Source organism: Acartia tonsa, chromosome 9 (genome assembly GCF_053477335.1).
Source record: "Acartia tonsa isolate MP-2025a chromosome 9, ASM5347733v1, whole genome shotgun sequence".
In the NCBI taxonomy this organism is placed as follows: domain Eukaryota; kingdom Metazoa; phylum Arthropoda; class Copepoda; order Calanoida; family Acartiidae; genus Acartia; species Acartia tonsa.
Genome location: NC_137268.1, coordinates 47066985 through 47089356, shown reverse-complemented (window position 1 = coordinate 47089356; position 22372 = coordinate 47066985). Strand labels below are relative to the sequence as shown.

General features: G+C 29.5%; 1 protein-coding gene across 8 annotated transcripts in view; it reads right to left on the bottom strand.

Moving 5' to 3' along the window:
- Positions 1–22372, bottom strand: part of LOC145329090 (fasciclin-3-like) — a 243259-nt gene that overhangs the window by 14641 nt on the left and 206246 nt on the right. For all 8 annotated transcript variants that reach the window (XM_080173112.1, XM_080173117.1, XM_080173113.1 and 5 more), the window contains one exon: positions 1638–1695. In XM_080173112.1, the coding sequence (XP_080029238.1) occupies positions 1638–1695 (58 nt within the window). The remainder of the gene's footprint in view (positions 1–1637; positions 1696–22372) is intronic.

Below are 22372 nucleotides of genomic sequence, written 5' to 3'. Positions count from 1 at the left end.
CTATGTTTTAATTTTACAGAAAGGGAGTGCACAATAAATGTTAAAATAATCTACACATCTTTCTTCATCCAATTATTTACAGCTACCAAAGGCTTAATTTTGGAATTTGGCTAAAATATCCATCTATTTATTACTATATCACTGATAAATATAAAAGAAAATGGATTTATTATTACTTGGATCTTACACCAGATTATCATGTACTCTAATAAAATGAAACTTGTAGCTAGCTATACTGACGATTCTCATTAGCAACACAAATTACCCCACCCCCCTCCCCTCCTACTGGATGAACGTCGAACTGACCAATGAGTTATATATGTCCATGTTAGCAAACTAAATTGACAACAACATTTTCACCGTATATAATATATCCATTAATTAAAGGGAAACTATCTTATTTTGATAAATTAACTAAAGGGTGGGAAGGGGTATAAATAATAATTACTCAAATTTCAAGGGATACATGGACGGGCCAATGAAATACAATTTTTTACTGCCAAAAAAGATGCATTCTGAATGGTTTATGTTAGCAATGATAATTTACGGAAAATAGCTGTATGTTAAAGTCGGCACGACTTTCAATTGGGTCTTTGAATATCAGGCAATAAGTCGGAATTATCAACACAGCCAAGCCGCTAAAAAAACAAAAACAGAAAGCAATTTGCTAACAGACGAAAAGGTCCCCACCACTGGAACCAAAATTATAATGTTGTTATATATATGTTGGTCTTTTATGGTGTGTCTTCGACTCCGCATATTATCTTCAGTCATAAACAATATGAATTGTAATTATTGGTGTAAAAGATAAGACACCAACATAATACAAAAATAATAAGGGTACCCAAAGTTTTTTAAGCATCAATGAGAGATCGTGTTTATAAAACTGTGGGTATCAATGTAATTTAAGTCATCTCAATATTAAATCAGCCATTGCCATTTTATAAACTATTAAAATGAAGTTTAAGTCTAATTTATGACATTGAATAAAATTGTTTTTAACTGACTTATATTATATATCGACATAATAATAACCGGCTTTATTCTTATAATTTTCCATTTTAATATCCTCGGAAAGCCATTTATAATACGATGCGATAAATTACTATTCTATTGATTTCACAATTATCTAAGTTTTCGGGGACTTTATTGGACACCATTTAATGAAGTATGACGCACTCCTAGGATTAATTAAAAATAATTATGTGTTAGTGCGTTATGGGAATAATTTCGTACAAATATTAAACAACACGGCTGCTCTGTTAGACGTGTGTCTGAGTTTGGGGATTTTAATGTTAGAAAGGCGTACAATCCATTTTGGGATTGGGGGTTGTTTTACCCCTGCACAAAATTGAACACCTAGGGGCGGTCCTTGTATTCGTAGAAAGTTGGGAAGAATTAAATTGACCTAAAACCTTTTATTTATCTTTTAAAATTACTTTTCATATAAATATTTTCATATTTGTTTATATTATTTGCTAATTGCAATCCATAATAAAATGAATGTTTAGTAGCGAAGCCACTCTTTAAGTCTAAAGTATATAAAGGTCTAGAAACCGAAGCGCGACACCAAGCCCCTAGAGGTCAAAGGGTGTAATAGACCATCTAGGACAATAAATGATAATAAATTGACTTACCCTTCCTCTTTCTCAACTGTCTTCTCTTTCTCTTCAGATTCTTTTCCCTTACCATTCACTAAAATAGATAGATAGATATTTAGATAGATACAATAGATTTATGGATAGATTAATAGATAGATAATTAGATAGATTAATAGATAGATAATAAGATAGATGAATAGATAATAATAAAGATAAATAGATAATTAGACAGATTAATAGATACAATAGATGTATAAAACGATGATTTTAATACTTATTTATCGCATCGTATTATATACAGCTTTCCGCGGATATTAAAATGAAGGCCCTGACCAACAAAAGTAGTATTAATCTTTTTATTTTTGTTTTAATATTTTTGAAAATTGTCTGTAATACGATGCTATACATAATTTTTCAGTATGGCTGAGAACTGGTGGAAATTAATCGGTTTCATAGCCATACTGCAAACAAATATAGACTTACAAAAAAATGATACAATGCATATAAAATATTACCAAAACCAACAATAGAGTGTTGACCTATTTCCAAAATATTTTGTGTAAAAAGTTTTATAAAAAGCATGCCATTATAAATGAAATTATTAATATTAATACAAAACCTTTCCATAACCTAATTTTAAAAATAACTTTTTGCTAATTTTGCATTTATGAGGTTGACAACGTTCGTAAAAGCAAAGCTAAGCAAATCAGGAAAAAAACTTTTTTTCTATCGCAAAATTGCTTGAATACAGGAAACTTAATATAGGCTTTCAATGCTTAAAACATTGTTCTTTATCGTCGGAAAAAACGCATTTAAAACATCGGGTTAATAGGATGATTTTATCGTGTACAAAATTAATGTAAAAAAGATAAAAATGGCAAATAGTTAAGCTACGTCTTCTTAATTGTACCTAAATGCTTCATGAATTATCGTACTAAATGTAAAACCTGGCCAAAGTAATGAAAAACTTTTTAAAAATGACTTTTTCCGTTCTAAAAATAATTTAATCAAAACAAAATGGTTTATTGTAATTGATTTATAATTACTTGGATCTTACACCAGATTTTCACGTTCTCTAATAAAGTGAAACTAGCAGTAGGCTAAAATAACTCCCTTTACTCCATCCTCTCCTCTCCAACTAGATAAACAAAATGACCAACAAACGAGTTCCATTTTATCAAGCCAGATTGACGACAATTTTTCCCATGTCATAATATCCACGTATATTCTACATCCATTTTTATTGTACCATTTCTTTCTCCAATAATTATTAGCTACCAAATACAGAATTTGGCACACTGGAATTTGTTTGGAGATTATTCAATGTTCCATCCCCTGGGAAAAATGTGAAACTTCATCGCGTTTTTGGTTTGTGGGAAAATTTGTAACGAAATTTCAAAATTCTGATTTGTCCTTTCTTTAATTTTTATGTTTATTCAATGAAGAACAAAATTTTCGTTTTTGCGAAGTTTCCATATTAAAAACAAAACTTTGACAATCCTCTGAAACCCAAATTGATGGGGTGTACAACAAGATTAGTGTTATTCTATGGTTTTGGGAGTGGATGTATCCCTCTAGGTGTTCACCCTCTACTACATAATCAACACTTTCAAAAGTAAAAAAGCGTCAATTAATCGTTTCTCGTATTCATTCGAATCCGGTGGATAGGAACCGGTTCTTATCCATACGAAAAAAACTATGTTTAGCATCGTATTATATCCAGCTTTCTACGAATATAAAAATGTACAATTATAAGATTAAAACCGGTTTTTTAGCCCGTGCCTTCGGCACCTCGGGGCTAAAAAACTGTTTTTAATATCATATTTGTACATTCTATATCCGCGGAAAGCTGTTTATAATACGATGCGAGAAATAACTATTATTACCCTCTTAAATTCAAGGGGTGTGTGACTTTCTAACTTTATACCCTCTATTGGCTGTTTTATGTGGGTATATAGGGTCGTTTTATAAACCCACTATGCCAGAGGGGGGGGGGGATACATTCCCTTCTGGTTTCGATGTTAATTCAGACATAATTAATAATAAGGTCCTTAAATGTTTCTAATGCATTTTTTCTTGCTGTTTTATACACTACCCCTTTAGCGTAGGCATTATTTAAACTTTCCTAATTTTCTCTAGATGACACATTCAAATCTATTTTTAATAGCAAAGCTGCACTAGACTTCAAAACTTACGTCAGTCCGTCCAATAGTCAAAGACAAACGTGTTTTCTTTCTCGGCTTTGTTCCTATTTACTTTGTTTTTTTAACTCGATTATTCTACGTAATATTTTTTTCTTAGCTATATAATTTAAAAACGTTCTATTCAGCCGACAGCCAAATATATTAAAGAGTAGTTTTATAAGAGTAATTAAAGTTTGAAATTTCACTTCAAACAATGATTTTTATATTTTAGTAGCGAAGCTACTATATATTTAGTTACTGAATGTACGTTCTTTCTTTTAAAATGAGCCATCTTAATGTGGTATGGCAAACAATGTTTGTTTTGTTTTAGATCAGGTTAGGTTAGGTTATCGGCTATAGAATAATCCCAAAGGGCTAATGCACCGCAGGTATAGATCCCACAGGGTTAAGACACTCATAAGGGTTAGAGAAAAACAGAAAAAAAACTACCTATCTCTATTTTCAATTTATCTAAAAATAATGGCTGGGGACTCCATGTGCTCGCAATTCAATTTAAGTGAAAGCACAAAAACAATTAAATTTGCTGCGCTTCTTGTGGACATATTTATCCGAGTTCATTAAATTGTTATGCTTTGTTTTAATTTAAATTGTATGAAATTAAAAGTTTTTTTAAACGATGATTTTAAAATTTGTAAAGCAATGTTTTTCTATACTTATGATTTGTTCGTCTGTAACAATAGATCTATTTGTCAATTTATGCTTGTTAGATTCGACCTATCGATTTGAGACTTGAACAAAGATTTCTGCAACTATAGAGTATGCTCTAGAGAACGCAGCAACTTTATAATCAATACTATAAAGTCTGTATGTTTTTTAAGGAAAATTGAATTAAAACCTGAAATAAATTTTATGAATTATCTAACTGTTTTTATCATCCTGTATATTTTTTCCTCAGAAAAATAAGTTTACAAAAAGTTTAGAAGAAATATATTGACAAAAAACCATCTCAACTAAATGAGAAAAATAGAGCAATGGTGAGACAAAAAGAGAGAGAGGAAAGAGAGAGAGAGAGAGAGAGAGAGAGAGAGAGAAAGAGAGAGAGAGAGAGAGAGAGAGAGAGAGAGAGAGAGAGAGAGGGGGGATACATATTTAAGAGAACACGAGAGTGTAAAGTCTTGGAGAAAAAAGATAAACTATCAGATAAAAAGATAGAAAAAGAATGAGAGAGAGATATAGATAGAGTTATAAAATAGAGAGAAAATAAGAAGATAAAAAAGCCTTAAAAAGAGAGAAAAACTGATAAATTTATAGAGTTTGCGATAAAAAAAGATAGACTGTTTAAAAAAAGATAAAGTAAAAACAAAAGTAAGATAAAAAGTTTCAGAAAGAAAGAAAAAAGATAAATCAATTGTTGGATAGATAGATTGTATGTAAACTTTTTCTCCTTGAATTACTGAAATACAACTTTTCTGTTCCACTTTAAGAAAATTGATTTTGACCACAAGAAGCGCAGTAAGAATTACTTTTATGAGAAAAAGAACAGTAAATTAAAGTATTAAAGCGAAACGCCTGTTTATAGGATAATGCAGTCCTCCCCTCGATTTTTACTACAGTTTGCCGCAGTATTGTGGAGCTGGAGCCGTAATTTTCGTTAAAAAACGGCTCCGGCTCCAAACTAGATAAATAAAGAGATATGTATAAATTTTAATTTGGTAACTCTGTTTTGTCATGTGCAATTGCCCCTATTAAGTTTTTTAAGTCCATTTTTATCAAAAATTGAAAAAAATAAGTCGATTTTTTTCTTGATTTTAGGTCGGAGCCGGAGCTTGAGCCGGAGCCGCCATCATCACAGACGGCTCCGCGGAGCTGCACCAAAATCAAACGGCTCCGCAACGCTGGTTTGCCGGGTTTTACTCACCCTAGGGTCAATTTTGAGGGGGTAAAATAAGGGGTTGCATAGGTTTGAGGGGGTAAATAAATACCCCTTTAACCCAACTTTTGGACGCTAAGGCCTAGGGTTTACCGTTATCAATGTTGCTTGAAAATAGGAAAGGTAAAACAAAGTTATGAGTAGACGTTTTGGGTAATGGGGGACGATACATTGTCTATAGGTTGATCGACACACCTTTTATCCCCCATTTTGACCTTAAAAATCAGCTTTTAATAAGTTCAGAATTAAACACACTTGGAATTTATGAGAAATTTGATTTATCGTCCTTTGTACTATCTCTATAACTCTGGGTTAAGACGAAGCTAAAGTTTTCTGAGACTTAATTAAAAAGAATTGGATTCTAACCCTTGGACAAAGGTTGCTATATTAAAGTAGGGTATTGATTAGAACGTACTTTAGTAGCGAAATTACTTAAACATGATATTTGATTTGATTAAATATAACTTATTGTTTGTTAACTGATTCTAAATTACTTGAAATCATATAACCGTCCAATTGAAAAAAATTATTCATTTGATTTTATTAAATTTTCTGGTTTTTTTTGCAATTATCAAAATTGTAAGCTTGTTATTACTGAGCTACTTAAAAAAGGCTTCCCTGAAAGTTATACATCTGATTAATTGATCATACAAACGTTAAAAATTACAACTACTTTAGAGCTTTGATATTTTCACCCCTTTCTACCAGTAAATCCCCTTACACTATTAGTTGGTGTTATAAAAGTATTAGCCATAAAGAAATTATTAAGAAACTAAAAAAAGGGGGAACTATAACTTCTAAGAAGTACAGCTACTCTATACTTAATCAAAAGTAACAGGACATCTGTCTGTTTGTAGCTTGGGTTCTCGCTAGACCGATATGGTTCACCTTAACATAGAAGCTTCTTAGTTCCAAGGAAGAATTATATTTTTAATATTTTGGGGAAGGGTATCCCATTAATAAATCGCCATTGGAAAAAAACTGCCTCTCAATTTTATTTTTCATTTTAAAACTAAAACTTGTTTTTTAAAGATATGCCCCTAAAGGCCTTTAGTGACATAGTCGCCGTTTGAAAGTATATTTAGGGCGAGTCTTCAAACGTTTAAATAGGACAGTCTTAGTTTGGTTACTTTGAACACGGGCGGATATATAGTTATTTGGTAGATGCGCTACTTAAAGATAGAATGTGTATTTGTTTGTCCAACATATTCTCAGAAACGGTTAAATTATTAAGCTTACCATTACCAAACATATTCCATATCCCATAACCAATATTACATGCACCTTGATTGAAACAAAGCATTTGATTCTGTATTCTATGAAAAAAAATCGTCGAAAATAATTCTGAAAAATCAACGAATTTTTTGTTGATAAAAACAACGTTTTTTTATACCACTGTTTATTTTCAAAATGTCATATTTTTAACTTTTTATGATATGAAACACAAATATAGTGTATTTTATGTCTTTTTTTCTAGATTTTTAGTCATTTCTAAGGAAAAGATAAGTACTTTTTAAATTTTAAAAATATTTTTTTTTTCCAGAAAATTTTGATAGGAATATCCTAATTTTAAATGTTTAAACTTTTTTTTGAATAAAAATCTAGAAGAAAAAAAACCTTTTGATTGAAGAACATATTCATATCCTTTGTATTAATCATTTGAAAAACACCAGATTTACGATTTTACGACAAAAAAATAAGAGATATTATTAAACATTATGGAACAAATTTACGCTTTTTTATTATACACTACATTTAGCTGGAAAATTGGGGAAAGAATTTTATTAAAATTACTGTATTTCATAAAATCTTAAAACATTACTTTATTTTGTTTAAAATCTAACATTAATTACTTTTTATTTGTGACAAAAAATGTAAGTTTTTGGTAATAAAACGACATTTTAAAAGTTTCCTTAAAAAGCATAAAATAAGGGTTTTCAACTAAAACATATTAGCCTAAAGAAAACATCATCTTTTTAAAGATAATTTATACAAATTACAAAATCGTTAAAAATCACAACAAAAAATAGTTCCAATGTGTCCGAAAAGACGCTTGAAAAATTTGAAAATGTAAGAACTGAACAATTAGCTTTTTTATATACAAGTCTTTTTTAAGGGTATTTTTACTTTTTACGAATTTGGCCCATATTTTAATAATTTTTCAAAAATGTATTTATAAATTACTTGATATTAAAAAAAGTTAATTTGGGCATTTAAAAACGGAAATTTTACCCTTTATATATTATTTGCGAAGGTCGAAGGTCAGAAAAATGACTGAAATATTTCACAGGGTGAAAGAACACAAATAAGCATTGGTAAAAAAATGACTTCTCACTAATTTTGTTTTATGCATGGTAAAACTTTTGCTTAACTAGTTTTATTTATTGGAATAAAACTGCTTTTCAGTATTTTTTTCATTTGTAAATGGTATAGCTTACATTATATTAATGAAAAGTAGAAAAAAGTTCAAATGTAAGACCAAGCATTTAAAAATTGTACTCTCCTTAAATTTTGTACTTTAGATTTTTTCTGTGTACTGTAAAAAAGTACACCCTAATACAAATTGTTGAAAAAAAGTACAAAACAAGTAAAATATACTTGAGTCTTCACAAATGTTCTTTTTTTATTTTAAAATATGAATCTATTTAAACTATGAGAGAGGTACATAATTATCATATTAAGTTTTAATTCTTTATATTATTATAATAATAAATGCTTAAAAATTGGTAGTACATAGTATTTTTATTTTACTCATAACATATATAGATATAAATATTTATTGTGGATTTTAAAAATTATAAAAAATAAGCTCAGCAAATTGTAAGATTTTAGTTTTTACTTTATAGAAGAGAAATAAAACTGGTTTTTATAAACTATTATTGTTTTTTGTTATGAATTTAAAATTATTAAAATTACATTGAAGATTTTTTCTTATTATTCTACATAAAACACTTAGCTTAAAAAGTGTCAAAATGACTAAAATCACTTTAATAATTTTTATTATTAAAAAAACGAAGAAAATATTACAAATTTTCTTTGGCAGAGATAAAACAAAAAAAAAGCAAAAATATTTCACATTTAGATTAATTTTTACACAAGTCCATTACTCAAAAATCTTATTTCCTAGCTTTTAATAAAGATAGTTAAAGATTTTTAAAGTTCACTACTTAAGGAATGTTACTTAGTGTTTGGTTAACACTTTTTGTTTTAAAGAATCGCACTGGTTTCTTTTTTTTATATGTTTGTCACATATCTACAGAATATATACACATATATATGATAATATATATTAAATATATACTTTTATTACTTATATTTTCACTAGATTCATGAAGTAGGTAGTTGGATTTTCTCAGAGAGATGTATTACCTCCCCCTTGGTTGCTTGTCATTCTTGTTGAAAATTTGGCCCAAAATTGGTTTTGATTTTAATTCTGAAAACTGGTTTGTACAACTTAAAATAAACTGGTTTTAAATCGGCCAACATTGTCAGATTTTTGTCTTCCATGTTGAAACTGATTCTTAGTACACTTTTCTTTGTGTGGACTAGGAACCGGTTTTCTTTGCAGCTGTTGAATTTAGTACATTCTAATGTAATGAAAGATACGGGCGTTGGTTAGTAAAATTGAACATTAGTAATTTTTATTTTCTTTGATAAAGGTGGGTAGATGTAAGGATTGTTGATTTATTTATTGGGAGAGTGGGCCCCGTTGGATTTCTTCTCCTCGGCCTCTTTTTCGGGAGCGGGGGCGGCGGGTTTGGGGGCAGAGTTGTCCCCTGCGGGGGCAGGGTCGGCGGGGGGAAGGGGGGCGCTGTCAGCTGGGTCAGACTTCAAAATATCCTGGTAATGGGATAATGCCATTCTTTAAATTGCTGCGCTCTTTCTATCTATCTACATATCTTTTACCTATTTTCTATCTTGCTATCCAAAAACTACATTTTGTATTTCTATAATTTTAATTCCATTTTAAACATATAAAATCCCCCTTCTAACATCTAACCTAACATTTATATGTTTATCCAATAGAGACAAAATTTCATACTAGCTAAATTGACTAATAAGCTATTTAAATAGAGTTCGTAGTTGTTGAACTACCTTTCATATAAACTGACTGTTAGTCTGTCATTCTGTATTGATTTCCATTAACATTCGACAAAGCTCATGGGCGATTTTTATAACAATTTTGGGGGATTTTTGCTGGTTTGAATGACAGTCGAAAACTGTTTGACAGAACCGAAAAGGAAAAGTTTTTGATAAGTTTTTTTAACAAGACACTGAGTTTTAAACAAATATCAACTTTTCAAAAGGCGGGGATTGTAGTTTTGGGGAAGGGTGTGAATATAATTTAGCTTAAACGTCCTTTCCTACTCCTGCTTTGTCAAATATATGACATATATAGTAAATGTCATAGAGGTTCAGACATTGTACTAGTACCCAAAGTTTTATATAAATCAATGGTTCATAAAATTTGGGTAACTTCTTAAATTTAGATTGGTTTTCTTAAAACTTATCAATGATTTTGATCTACAGAAGGGGCATTTTAGTTTATCATCATTAAGAGACTTTAATTAGTAACATTTTGTAGTGTGTAATATTGTCTGTATTGTAAAAACATATATTTGAGAAAGAAATTAAAAGAATAAAATAGTTTTGTTTACAGTGTCGTTCTAAGGTTAAGGATATCTTAAAAGTCAATATATCAATCTGATCAAAGTTCTTTCTATAACTAACAATCTATTTTATAAAATAACTAGATATCTAAATATCAATCTTTTAAAAATAATATCTATCTATGATTGCATCTACCTAGATCCAACTATCTATTAACCTGTCTCTAATAAAATCTATCTTATAAAATAACTATATATCAATCTTTTTGTGCTACTAACTATCTATCTACTTTCTATCTATGAAGCAATCTACCTAATCTACTAACCCTATCTATCTATCCTTCTATCTTTCTATTATCTATCTAGGATAGCAATCTACTTAACAAAAAACGATATATCAACTTCCTATATATCTATCTCTCTAAATATTTATCTATCCATCTATCTTTCTTTATAACTATCGATCTATCCACTAACAAGAACGCAACAAGTGAAGAATGGCGTGCCTTGTTTTCTTTCTCGGGGGTGGCGTCATCCTCATCCTTGCCAAGGGCGGTGAAGTTCCCCTTTTCCGGATCATTTACACCGTCGCGGGCTGAAAATTATTGGGAAAATATTTTAACATGTTTTAATAAATTTTAGAATAATTAAATGAAGAAAAATCATTTTACAGTATTGCTACTGAATCGAATAATATACGCTGGATTATATCCGACTATCAGCCATACTGAAAATCATGTATAGCATAGTATTACAGACAATTTTCCACGAATATTAAAATATAAATCATAAAATCAATACCAGTTTTGTTAGCCTGGACCTTCGTCCCCTTGGGCTAACAAAACTGGTTAATTCAATATCCGCGAAAAGCTGTCTATAATACGACACGATAAACATCTATTCCTACAACATTTCTGCCAGTTAAAACTCAAAAGTAAAGTATCTTATAATTTTTTTCATTGTTATTAATCATAGCATAGTATTATTAATTGCAGACTGACTGGCGGAAAAAATGGAAGCGTAAAAATTTTCTTCAGATAAAATATTCCATGATCAAAGTATTCTGATATACGAAAAGTACAAAAGGACAGACAAACAAATAATTTAAGTATTGCCTTTTGGGTTAGGCTATGTGAGTTGAAGTCCCGCAGAAGTTAGATTTTCTTAATATAAGGGGCAAAGTCGGCCATACTGTTGTTTTGGAAAGGTATACAATTTCACATTTGGGGGTAGTATCCAACCCCACCAACTACCCTCCTTTGGAAATGATTAATTTCTGTCTAAGGTAAGTGAGTAGCAAAGTTTTTTTTCCATTTTATGCTAAGACTTTTTACTGTCCTTATTTAAATCCCGAAAAGATGACAAAAAGGTTGTAAATCATGTCCTACCAATAAATTTGGTATTGGTATACCTTCCCAACGATTGCAACACAAAATTTATTAGTTTTAAATCAAAGTTTATTGATTAAGGTGGAAGAATAAGGCTTGCTTCAAATAACTAGGACTATTAACAATCTATTAATGAAGTTTTGTAGCTTCTCACAAAATTTCTGGCTTTTAATTACCTATTTAAAACTGTACTTAAATCTTTATATACCCTTTTTCTACTTTGTGATGCGCTAGGCCTTATTTTTCTACCCCCTTTTACAAAACCATGATTTTAAACAATATACTTTTTATTATGACCAAATTTGATGGGAAAAAACTATGCTCTTTTATTTCCTTATAGTACTATTTAACCCTTGAAAATAAAAAAAAGAACGATATTGTCCATTAGAAGCAAAGATTCCTTAAAAAAAAATTAACCATTAAAACAGGGAAGGGCCAGCCGCAATCATTCAAAGATTGCATGACAAACGAACAAACAGATACATTTTTTGGATCAACTGCAGTTCACGGTAAAATATTTCTGGTAACTAATATTTCCAAAAATCTATGAGTTTTAAAGGGTGCTAGCTGTCAAACGGCTGGACGTACAGATCATACCCGCACACCATTTTAGGCGGCATAAGAAGGCCTTCAAACAATCTGGAATAGTCAAGATCCAATGATGCACAGGGAAAGCTTCACTAAAGAAAAAACGTGTAAAATAGGTTTTTTTCGCGCATTTCTCTGCACTGCAAGATAAATATGCATTATTGATTTATGGCTATTCCAGATTATTTGTAGGCCTTCTTATGCCGCTTCAAACAGTGTGCGGGCATGATCTGTACGTTCAGCCGTTTGGCAGCTAGCAGCCTTTAAAATTCATAGATATTTGGAAATATTCGTTACCAGGAATATTTTATCGTGGACTGCAGTTGATCCCATTTTTTTATATTAAAAATAACAAAAAAGGTTAAATTAACTAAAAATGTTAATAAAAAATATACAAAACTTAAAAAATACAAAAACATAACAAAACTAACTATATCTACTAAAAAATTACAATATCCTAAAAAAAATATTAAGAAGCATAAATAATAAAATTTGAAGTATTTTATTAATAGAATATTATTTTTGTTATCATGCCTTCTGAAGTAGTATGAGAAGTCGCATTTTTGATAATTCTCAATATAAGATTTAAAAGCTTTATAGTTCTTGATAAAAAAAAAAGTAAATCTTAAGATTAATCTCTTATAGAAGCGCAACCCATTTTTTTCTAAATAAATTTGAAATAACGGGAGGGGTAAGTTTCTTTCCCTATGCTGTAAACTAACCCCCACCCCCTTGTTTTCATTTATTTTAGTAATAAGGGGGGGGGGGGGGTTTCAGTGCTCCACAGGGTACTTTGAGTGAAAGAACCTATTAAAACATTTGTCATCCATTCTAGTGCTGGTTTTTAAAACACTTTTCTTTTGCCAAGAAAGGGAAAAAAATTAACCAATGGCTTAAATAAACCACAACATAGTAATTGCCATGTTCGGTTTCCAACAAATTTCTTTACACACATATTTTGTACTTTGTAAGCTTGGACCTAAAGAGGGTCCATACACGCCTAAGGGGGGATGGAGTAAAGGGGTGTTGCCCCCCCTCAAAATTATAAAACCTCTAATTTCACCCCCCTCAAAAAAAAGCTTGGACGTCCCTGATAGGATCAGCTTTTCCAGAGATCGTTATTAACATACAAAACTGCTGTTCACGAGTCAAGCTAGTTCACCCTTTGGGAAAAGATTTACAAATTAGAAAAATTGCAAATTCATTAAATGTTTTGTTGAGGTCAAAACGACGCAAATCTTTTAAAAATAAAGCAAAAAATGAAAAAAATATTTATGCTTCTACATATACAAAGCTTTAATGTATATACATCAATTTAAGTCAACATATTAAATATTATCATAGCTATTTTACTTATTTAAAGTCTTTTATAGATTTTTTTTCCAAAATTGCTAAGATAATATTTTCTTAAAAACTACTTTTTTAACAAATACAAATAACAAAACAAAAACTTTAATTACAAAACTTATAACGATAAAAAATTATTTACAATATTCAAAACAAAAACATAATAAGCATCAACTAACAAACTGCAAAAATGTATATTTTTTACAGTTTTTTTGTAACAAATTATAATAAAATCTGACCATACGCACTTTTAATATGTTTATCATAAATTATTATCATTTTATATATTATATTTTATATGTTATAAATCTGGTATTTTTAAAATGATTTATATATTCAGAAATTGTATTAGACCAATTTGACAATCGATATATAATAACTTGGATGATACACTATATTTTCGCCTACTCTAAAATATGGTTCTATTATCTAGTTAATACAACGATAAACTCCTTTTTACCCCATCACTTCCTCCTACTGAAAAAAAACTGACCAATAAATGAATACGAAAGTAGCAATTGACGACAAAATCTCCCTGTCATAAAATCCACGTATATTATATCCAATTATTTAACTAATTTTCAATCTAATGCTTTGATTATGTCAATTCTATCCACGTTTTTAGCGCATTTTTCACCTGGGCCACATATTTTAAAAATATGAATTAAAATTATAAAAATTCTAACACCAACCATATATACCATAAAGCTTCGAGTATCTTATCCAAAACCAAGTGTATGTGTGTCAACATAGAAGCGTGGCTTCTCTATAATTATGTGTACATATTTTTCCCTTTCTCCATACATGCATGTGGTAAGGTGTCTTTTTTGTCAAGATATTCAAATTTTTCAAGTAAGAAAATTCATATTATATGTTATATTTTTAATACTGCTGTTATTTTGGGTGCTTTTTGAGTTAAGCAAGACACTTGATTCATAGAACCTTTATTTAATGTTTCAAAATAAACAAATCTATAAAATTGCAGAAATAACACTTTGAGACAATAAAATTAAAAATGTGATTTTTGATGATGTTTTTTTTGTGCCCTATTATTTATTCTTTAAAAATGAAAAATGACTTTTGACACCTAACCATGCAAAAAAATATATATATTTTTCACCTTCTCAATAACATTTTTTGCCACAAAAGTACTTAAAAACACTAAAATGTATTTTAGAGTACAATTATGAATAAAAATATATTTTTAGACGAAAAAATCGCCAAACCTCCTTTTACCCCTAAAGACTATATATAAGTAAAGAGTGAAAAAGTTTTTTTTCTTCTAATTTTATGTGCTTTTTGGTCAGATAGATTATAAAGTAGATGCTTTTTAGGGCTACTGAAAACCGGTTTCTCAACAAAAATGCCATTAATAAATAAATGTGCAATGTATAAAAATAAAAAAAAGGCACACTAAAAATCATTGTGCATTGATTTCGTGTAAGGACATTTTTCTTGAAACCGTTTTTCAATCACCTTTTGTGATTGTTTTTTTTTCTGTTTTGTTGTGTGAATAACATGGAGTTTTTACCAAAAACTTGAAAATAAAGAAGCATTTTTTTTTTACAAAAATACCCCTTTACATACCCATAAAAACAAAAAATTTGGGAGATATTTTTTTTTTTTTTTTTTTTGGGGGGGGGGGAGTCTAAAGATATAACCTTTGGTATTTACTCCATGTTAGATAAATAAGTCTTTGTTTCTATAATTTGTATCATGCGCGCATTCAATATTTAACATATGCTTCTACAATACAGAACAACTTTACAATTAGCAATTTATTATTTTTTTTAAATCTACCAAATTTTAAATTAAAAATCTAGGAATAATTTAAACTTTGCATATTAGGTTAGGTTAGGTTGATAATAGTTGCCTTTCCGGGCTAAACAGTGTTATACCCCTGCAAGGGATGGAGTTCAAAAGAATTTTGGGGAAATAAAAGCCCTTTTGTGGACTTATTTTACTTATTTTAGCTAATCTTGTAAAGTGTAATATTGTCTCTGTATTGTATCAACACTTGTTCAATTTTTCAATCATGCAAAGTTCAACACGGTTTTTAAAATCATTTAAAATGCATTGTTACAGTTCAATAGCATAAGGTTGAAAATAAACTGTAACTATGCCTTATTAAAGAACTCTAAAAACCGCCGTGCAATGTTTAAAACTACAACTATACATATGATGGAAAAATAATGTGCGAAAAAAAACATGCTTAATTATTTAAATAAAATAAAAACAGAAATAGCCTCAAACTTTTCTACCAGTGAAAATAACAGAAAATATGATCTCATCAACGAGCCCAATACATTTTTGATTCACAGAAAAGTTATAGATTTCTTCTGGGGCTATTTCCCTGTCTATTTAATGCATTAAAACCAAATAACAACTTGTCAATGTTTTTAATATCAGAACCTTTTATTAGAGTTCTAAGAAGGGTAATTAATTTTTTAATTACTTCTTAACTAGAAATCATTTATAATTTTGTTAAAAAAATGAATTAAGTTCTCATAAAGAACCTTTAATTAAATATTTTTGTTAAAAACTTAATTATTTTTTAGAAATATTATAGAATATTAAAAGTACATAAGATTTATATATCATTAATTCTAACAATTTCCTTTAAAATTCTTAACAAACTTGTACAAACTTAAAAGTAAATTTTAAACTTATTTATTAAATATTACTAAAATAACAGCATATCTGTTTGTCTGTACGTATGTCCAAAAAGATCTCGTAAACTTCGTAGCAATTTAACATTTTGTAGAATTAAAACTTGTTATTTCTTTGCACTATTTATTGAAAACAAGAATGACAACACCCATGAAGAGGTTAAAGACTTTCAAAGAAAGTAAAAATTACTGTTTTCGCTGTTTATTAGAAGGAAGTAAGAGAAAATAATTGCAAAACCAATTTAAGACCAGCTACGCTATTGGAAGAAAGTTTATCTTCTAAAGACTCTTGAAGATTAACTAAGACATGAACTTTTTCAACAATTTATTTAATTATCTTAAGAATTGGGGTACGATACCCAAAGAAAAACTTTAAATTCCCCTTAAGCCTTAATACTTTAATTTTAATATTCTATAATTTGCATGCTAAAATTATTATTAATTGGATGGGGAAAAAAGTTTTTCCTCAGATCCTAAATCCCTGTTTCTAAATCATTTAAAGTTTGTTAGTTGTAAACTTTAAAACTTAATTTATAAACTATTTGTTCTTCAAGTAAAAGTGGGTTAAATTCTATTATATAAAGTAGATTGTTTGAAGCTTAAGATTTCCATAACTACTTAAACGATTGGGTTTTCCTTTAGGGAAGCTACTTGGAAAGCCCCTTGTTACTACTATGTAAAATGGTAATGAACCTACTAAGTTTTTTTCTTTAATGATGACTATTATAGCAAAATCATAAAAAATTAAATGTTATAGTTTCAATATTTGTTTTTTTTCTCACTTTAATAATAACACAAAATATACTGATGTAAATTATCTTTATTGTATAAAGCCCTATATTATGATAATATACTAATATAAGTAAATAAGAAGGAAATAAATGTACGAAAATAAATCATCTTAGCAAATATATTTTTGCAAATAAGCGTTGCCGCATTTTATAATAATCAAAAACTAAATTTCAATTTTTTTTAGTATAGTTATAAAATAAGGGGTGATGGATTGTTTTTCTTTTGTTTGCGTATTACTTTAGGGCAGGTTAGGTAATTTTGGGTATAAGGTAGAACCGTAGGGTATGGGAAAAAATTGGTGTAGGAGTGGCATTTCACGATATAAGTGAGTAAATAAGAGCTGGCAACCATGTTATTATTTGAAGAAAACATCCAAGGATTTTAGAAGATTTATTAATGGTTATTTAGCTGCAGCCTTGGCTGGGGCAAATAAAATGCAACATTTTGAAATAAGTCAATAAATCAGAAAAAAATTGATAGGAAATAATACGAGGTTTATTTATCCAAGTCTAAATAACATATGTTATACAATATCCATCCCAAAATAAAACAACAATCAGATATTAGACGCAAACTAAAAATATGAAACAAATCATACAAAACATAACCAAAAACTTAAAAACCTGTATTTCAGGGATAAATATTGCATAACAGCATATTATCTTCTTATTTTTTTAAAAAGGTGATTCCTAAAACAATCAGATAGCATATAATAAGAAAATTATCTTTATAAACCAATCTATCCTATATTTACAGAGATCTATAGAGATATAAAAATGGCCAATAAATTGATGTACATCTCCAATGATGATGTACAAAATATCCCTCCTGCAGATTACACTTTGTAGTTGAATTCTTTGGAAACTCAACTTAATGAATCAACCAATCAAACCTCAAGATTTTTAAGCCAAGGAATAAAAAATGTTAGTATAAAACTTTGGGAACTATTGAAATAAACAGCCCAATGTATATTTCCTGTATATTTTATGACATATTTGCGCAAATATTTTACTGAGCTTCGCTCAAGTGGATGTTATCATCATTGCTTTGTATATTTCTTGCCCCCTTATGTTATATGAAGAATAATTGTTAAAATTTTAAAATTGATGTTTTGCATTAAAAATTAAATATGATGTATGTATGTTTGTTCTTATTATGTAGCATAGCCACTCTATGACTAGGGAAGATCTATAAATCCGTGCGTCCAAGTTGGCTGTTAACAATAATTTTACGTTTATGCTTAGCTGAGTAACGTCCATGGATGAATAAGTACATCTTAAATGAATTTTAAGTTAGCCTAAAACCTTCCAAGGACTAAAAATTAAAATTAAATAGCCTAAAAACGTCCTATTACCTATGTGAAGCCTCATTAATCACTATTGTGTTTTTTTAGCTATTATTGCTACACTTCTTATAACACAGATTTCCTTGTTTGAAATAGTGAAGCTACATTTCAACTTGGCTTGTATTTAGTCAAACAGCCAAAAATTGATAAACTTTATTCAATCTTAATATTACTTTAATCAAATTTCACAAATTTTTGAAGACTTTTCTCATAAAACTCGAAACTTTAAGATGTACTTTTTAAGGCCTGGCCTATTATTTCAGCAATGTTGCTAAAAAGTAATATTTTCTGTATTGTATGAACCTAAAGTCAGATTTAGCAAAGAAATGCGGGGTAGTGCAAAAAAGGGGGAATTGTGTACAGTTGAAAATGAAGAGGGGGGACAGGGGGTTATGATGGGGGGTTTACATGATAGCCTTGTATACCAATTAAGCCCAATTGAAGGAGCCTTTAGAATATATCTCGTTTACAGGGATAAGATAATAGAGGATAAACTATTCTTCCCCCTAATTCTTACATCTAATGCCGTCTTTATTATCTTGGTAAATTTATTGATAGATGGGGTGAAGATTAATTTGTCATTAATTGTCTTATCCCTGAATATATTCACTAGAACGCCCTTGATTGCAGTCAATATGATACTGCTAAAAATACGTCCATTTGTAGCAAAGTTTATTTAACAAATAGTTTTAATTTTTAAGTATTTAGTTTTTAAAATTGGCATATATTTTCCAGTATGGCTTCGAAACAAACCCTACTAAAGACAATTATCGACGAATAATAAAATAAAAAAAATCATTAAGTAATAACAGTTTTGTTAGCCCGGACATTCATAAATACTTTTTAGATTTTGGTAAGTGGATGGAAACGTTGTATCGCTTTGCGTCCCCATTATGATATGTGCCTATATATCTTTATGTTATGCTAAATTCCAAAGCTACTCTTTGATATTTTTTAACACATAAAAATCCACAAAAAATCATGCTATAATGGTAATAAACCAATAAATAGAAATTACAGAATGAAATGGCCTTTTTAAAATTAAAAATATAGTTATAGACGTTCAGCTAAATTAGCAATTAAGGCATCAATATCAGGAAAGAAAAGGACAATCGGCTGTTTATTACACTAGTCCCCAAAGTTTTATAATAACGTTTATTTATTCATTAGCTTAACTACTTTGGCGACTTTTATTGAATTTTGATTGTTTGCTTTATTAAGTCCAAACGTTTCAACCACTAGTTGTAATCTAAAGAATAGGTAATTTGTGTATCATCATTTGGGATGTACATCAAATTATCGGCCATTGTCTCGTCCCTTTAGATCCCTCTGGTAAAGTTTAGTGTCTTATTTCAACCTTACAGTGCAATGGTATGTCTGTTTAAGCCAAACAATAGAAAATTTAGAAATGGACAAAAAAGGGTAAAACCCTGCAAAACAAATGGTAATTAAGCATTAAGGGTATAATAACCCCTGATTAGAATCTTAAATGGAATAGTCCTATTGAAATGAAACAGTTACTCTAAAACTCAATATGTCCTACAATTAACAAATTGTAAAAGTTAGCAAAGAATTGTTTAAATAAAAAGGTATACCTAGGTATTTTTATGAAAGTATCTAAATTTTTAAATCTTTGTCTGTTATTAATAGAATGGCTAAACTGTTTTTTTTTTGGTAGCCAAGCTACTTTTTAACTCCCATTGTCTGTCCGTTCCAAAGAGAATCTGGCTCACTATGTCTGTCGGTCCGTCGGTCATGCAACAAAAGACATAAATATTTTGTCATCCTTGTATTTTGTTTTTCTTTTTATGACCACTAAATATTTGCTCTCTAATTCCAATTGTTTGTTTATCCATGATTTTTTTATGCTTTACTAGTTGTGAATGTTGACATCCTTGTTTTACAGTATATTGATGAAAAGAGGGGAGGGTGGGGGGACACAAAAAGGTTTTTCTGAACATCTTTGTTTTTGAAAGGAACAAAAGGACATTGGATGGTTGAAAGGTAGGGTTATGGCAGATTTTATTCATTTTATATCTGTTTGTCTATTTATATTGGTCCAGGGTAATTTAAAACCACTTTTGGGGAGGGAAACGCAACCAACCAAAGAAAAACGGTCTCTGGAAAAACTTTTATAAAACTAAAATTCAAAGTGGAGGTTTGACTCCCCCGCCCCCCCCCCCCCCCTCATTTGCCTCAAGTATCCCATGGGCCTCTAAGGGCATAGACGCTAATATATTAAATATCAAATATTCCTCCCAACCCTAAAAATCTTACATACATAAACATACTTAGGATGTATGGCTATTTTGAATAGAAAAATATAATAACATTTTTTGTTATGGTAATTTAGGTTTAGACAAAACAGACAATGTTTTATCATAGCAAAATTTCCCTAATAATTATTTTTTGGTATTTCTTTACTAGGGGCTATGTCACTTGGGGGATACTCTTCCCAAAATGTCCATAAACATTTCCAGGACCTATGACAAGCTACACTGTAAAGGAGAACCATATCGGTTTAGTGGTTAGCAAGATCCTTCGTTACAAACAGTCTTTCGCTAATACAACTTATTGTCTATATCATAAAAACATAGATATCCTTAAGCTTTTTTTATCTTTAAAGAAAAAGGGATAAAAAGCTACATATGTAAATATGATGAAAACCAATGTTTTTAAATATTTTTAGTGGCTGTCGAAAACTTAAAAAAAGACTTAAATAAAAAAAAATACTTTATATAAATATCTAGAATACATGTATTTTATATAGTACAGTGTAGTTTTTCTCAGGGGAAGAATCAATGAACCTTAAAATAATCTTTTTCCATATTTTAAATACAAAATTCTACCATATTGGTAGCCTAAACATTTGGTAAAAATTAAAGTATTATTTTCCAATTTTTCCATAAAATTTTACTCTACTAAAGGAAGAATTTGTTTATAATAACTTTGGTGAAAAGATTCTTTTTTTGAAATTTTCCCATCCCCCCAAAATGTTGTATATTAAAGTGTTTAAGATGCGTATATACCCTATAGTTTGTGTATACGTAAGTGCACCTTTGGACACTTCAAGGCCTTTAATTTAAATGTAATGTGAAGCTAGAAATTTGTAAATTAACATTGCAGATATACTAGCAAAAAGTCTCATTTCATAAGTGGATTATCCAATCTTTATCGTTAGGATAGGACTAAAAACCTATCAAAGGCCTTTAAATAGGTTTAACTTTTAACAGGGGCCAAATAGAAGTCATTAAAAAAAACAGTGGGGGGGGGGGCGGTTGGTTGATCCACTAACGATTTAAGTGATGCTACCATAATATTTTATTTCTATAGTATACAGTATACATATATGAGCAGGGGACATGTATCTAAATAAACAAATAGTAAAACTTAAACATTTCTGAATGGTCGTAGGGAGAATAGTTTTTCAATGTGACATATTCTTCTTTTTAATCAATTAAATCTGACCTTCTATTTGTTTATTAAAATACATTTTTCTATCCCCTATTAAAACCTACTTGAAAAAGGGAGGAGACAATGGAGGATAAATCAATCTTCTCCCAACATTTTCAAGAATTGGGAGGAGTATTTATTTATCATCCATTGTCTCATCCCTAAATCCCTGGGAGAAAAACCTACCATAACTGTGTTTTCATGTAACTTTTCCCTGTCCGAAGTTACTTTAATAAAATTAGAAATTTTAGAAAAATAATATCTTTTAATCAATGAGTAGCGAAGCAATTATATAAATTTCCAGTATGGCTTCGAAACTGATAAATATCTGCTGGATTAGAACAGGTTTTCAACCATACTGAAAATCATTTTTAGCATCGAATTACAGACAATTTCCAAGAAATTTAAAATAAAATTATAAAATCAATAACAGTTGTTTTAGTCTAACAAAACTGGTTTAAATTTCATATTTTTTCATTCTTTCATTTTAATATCCACGGAAAGC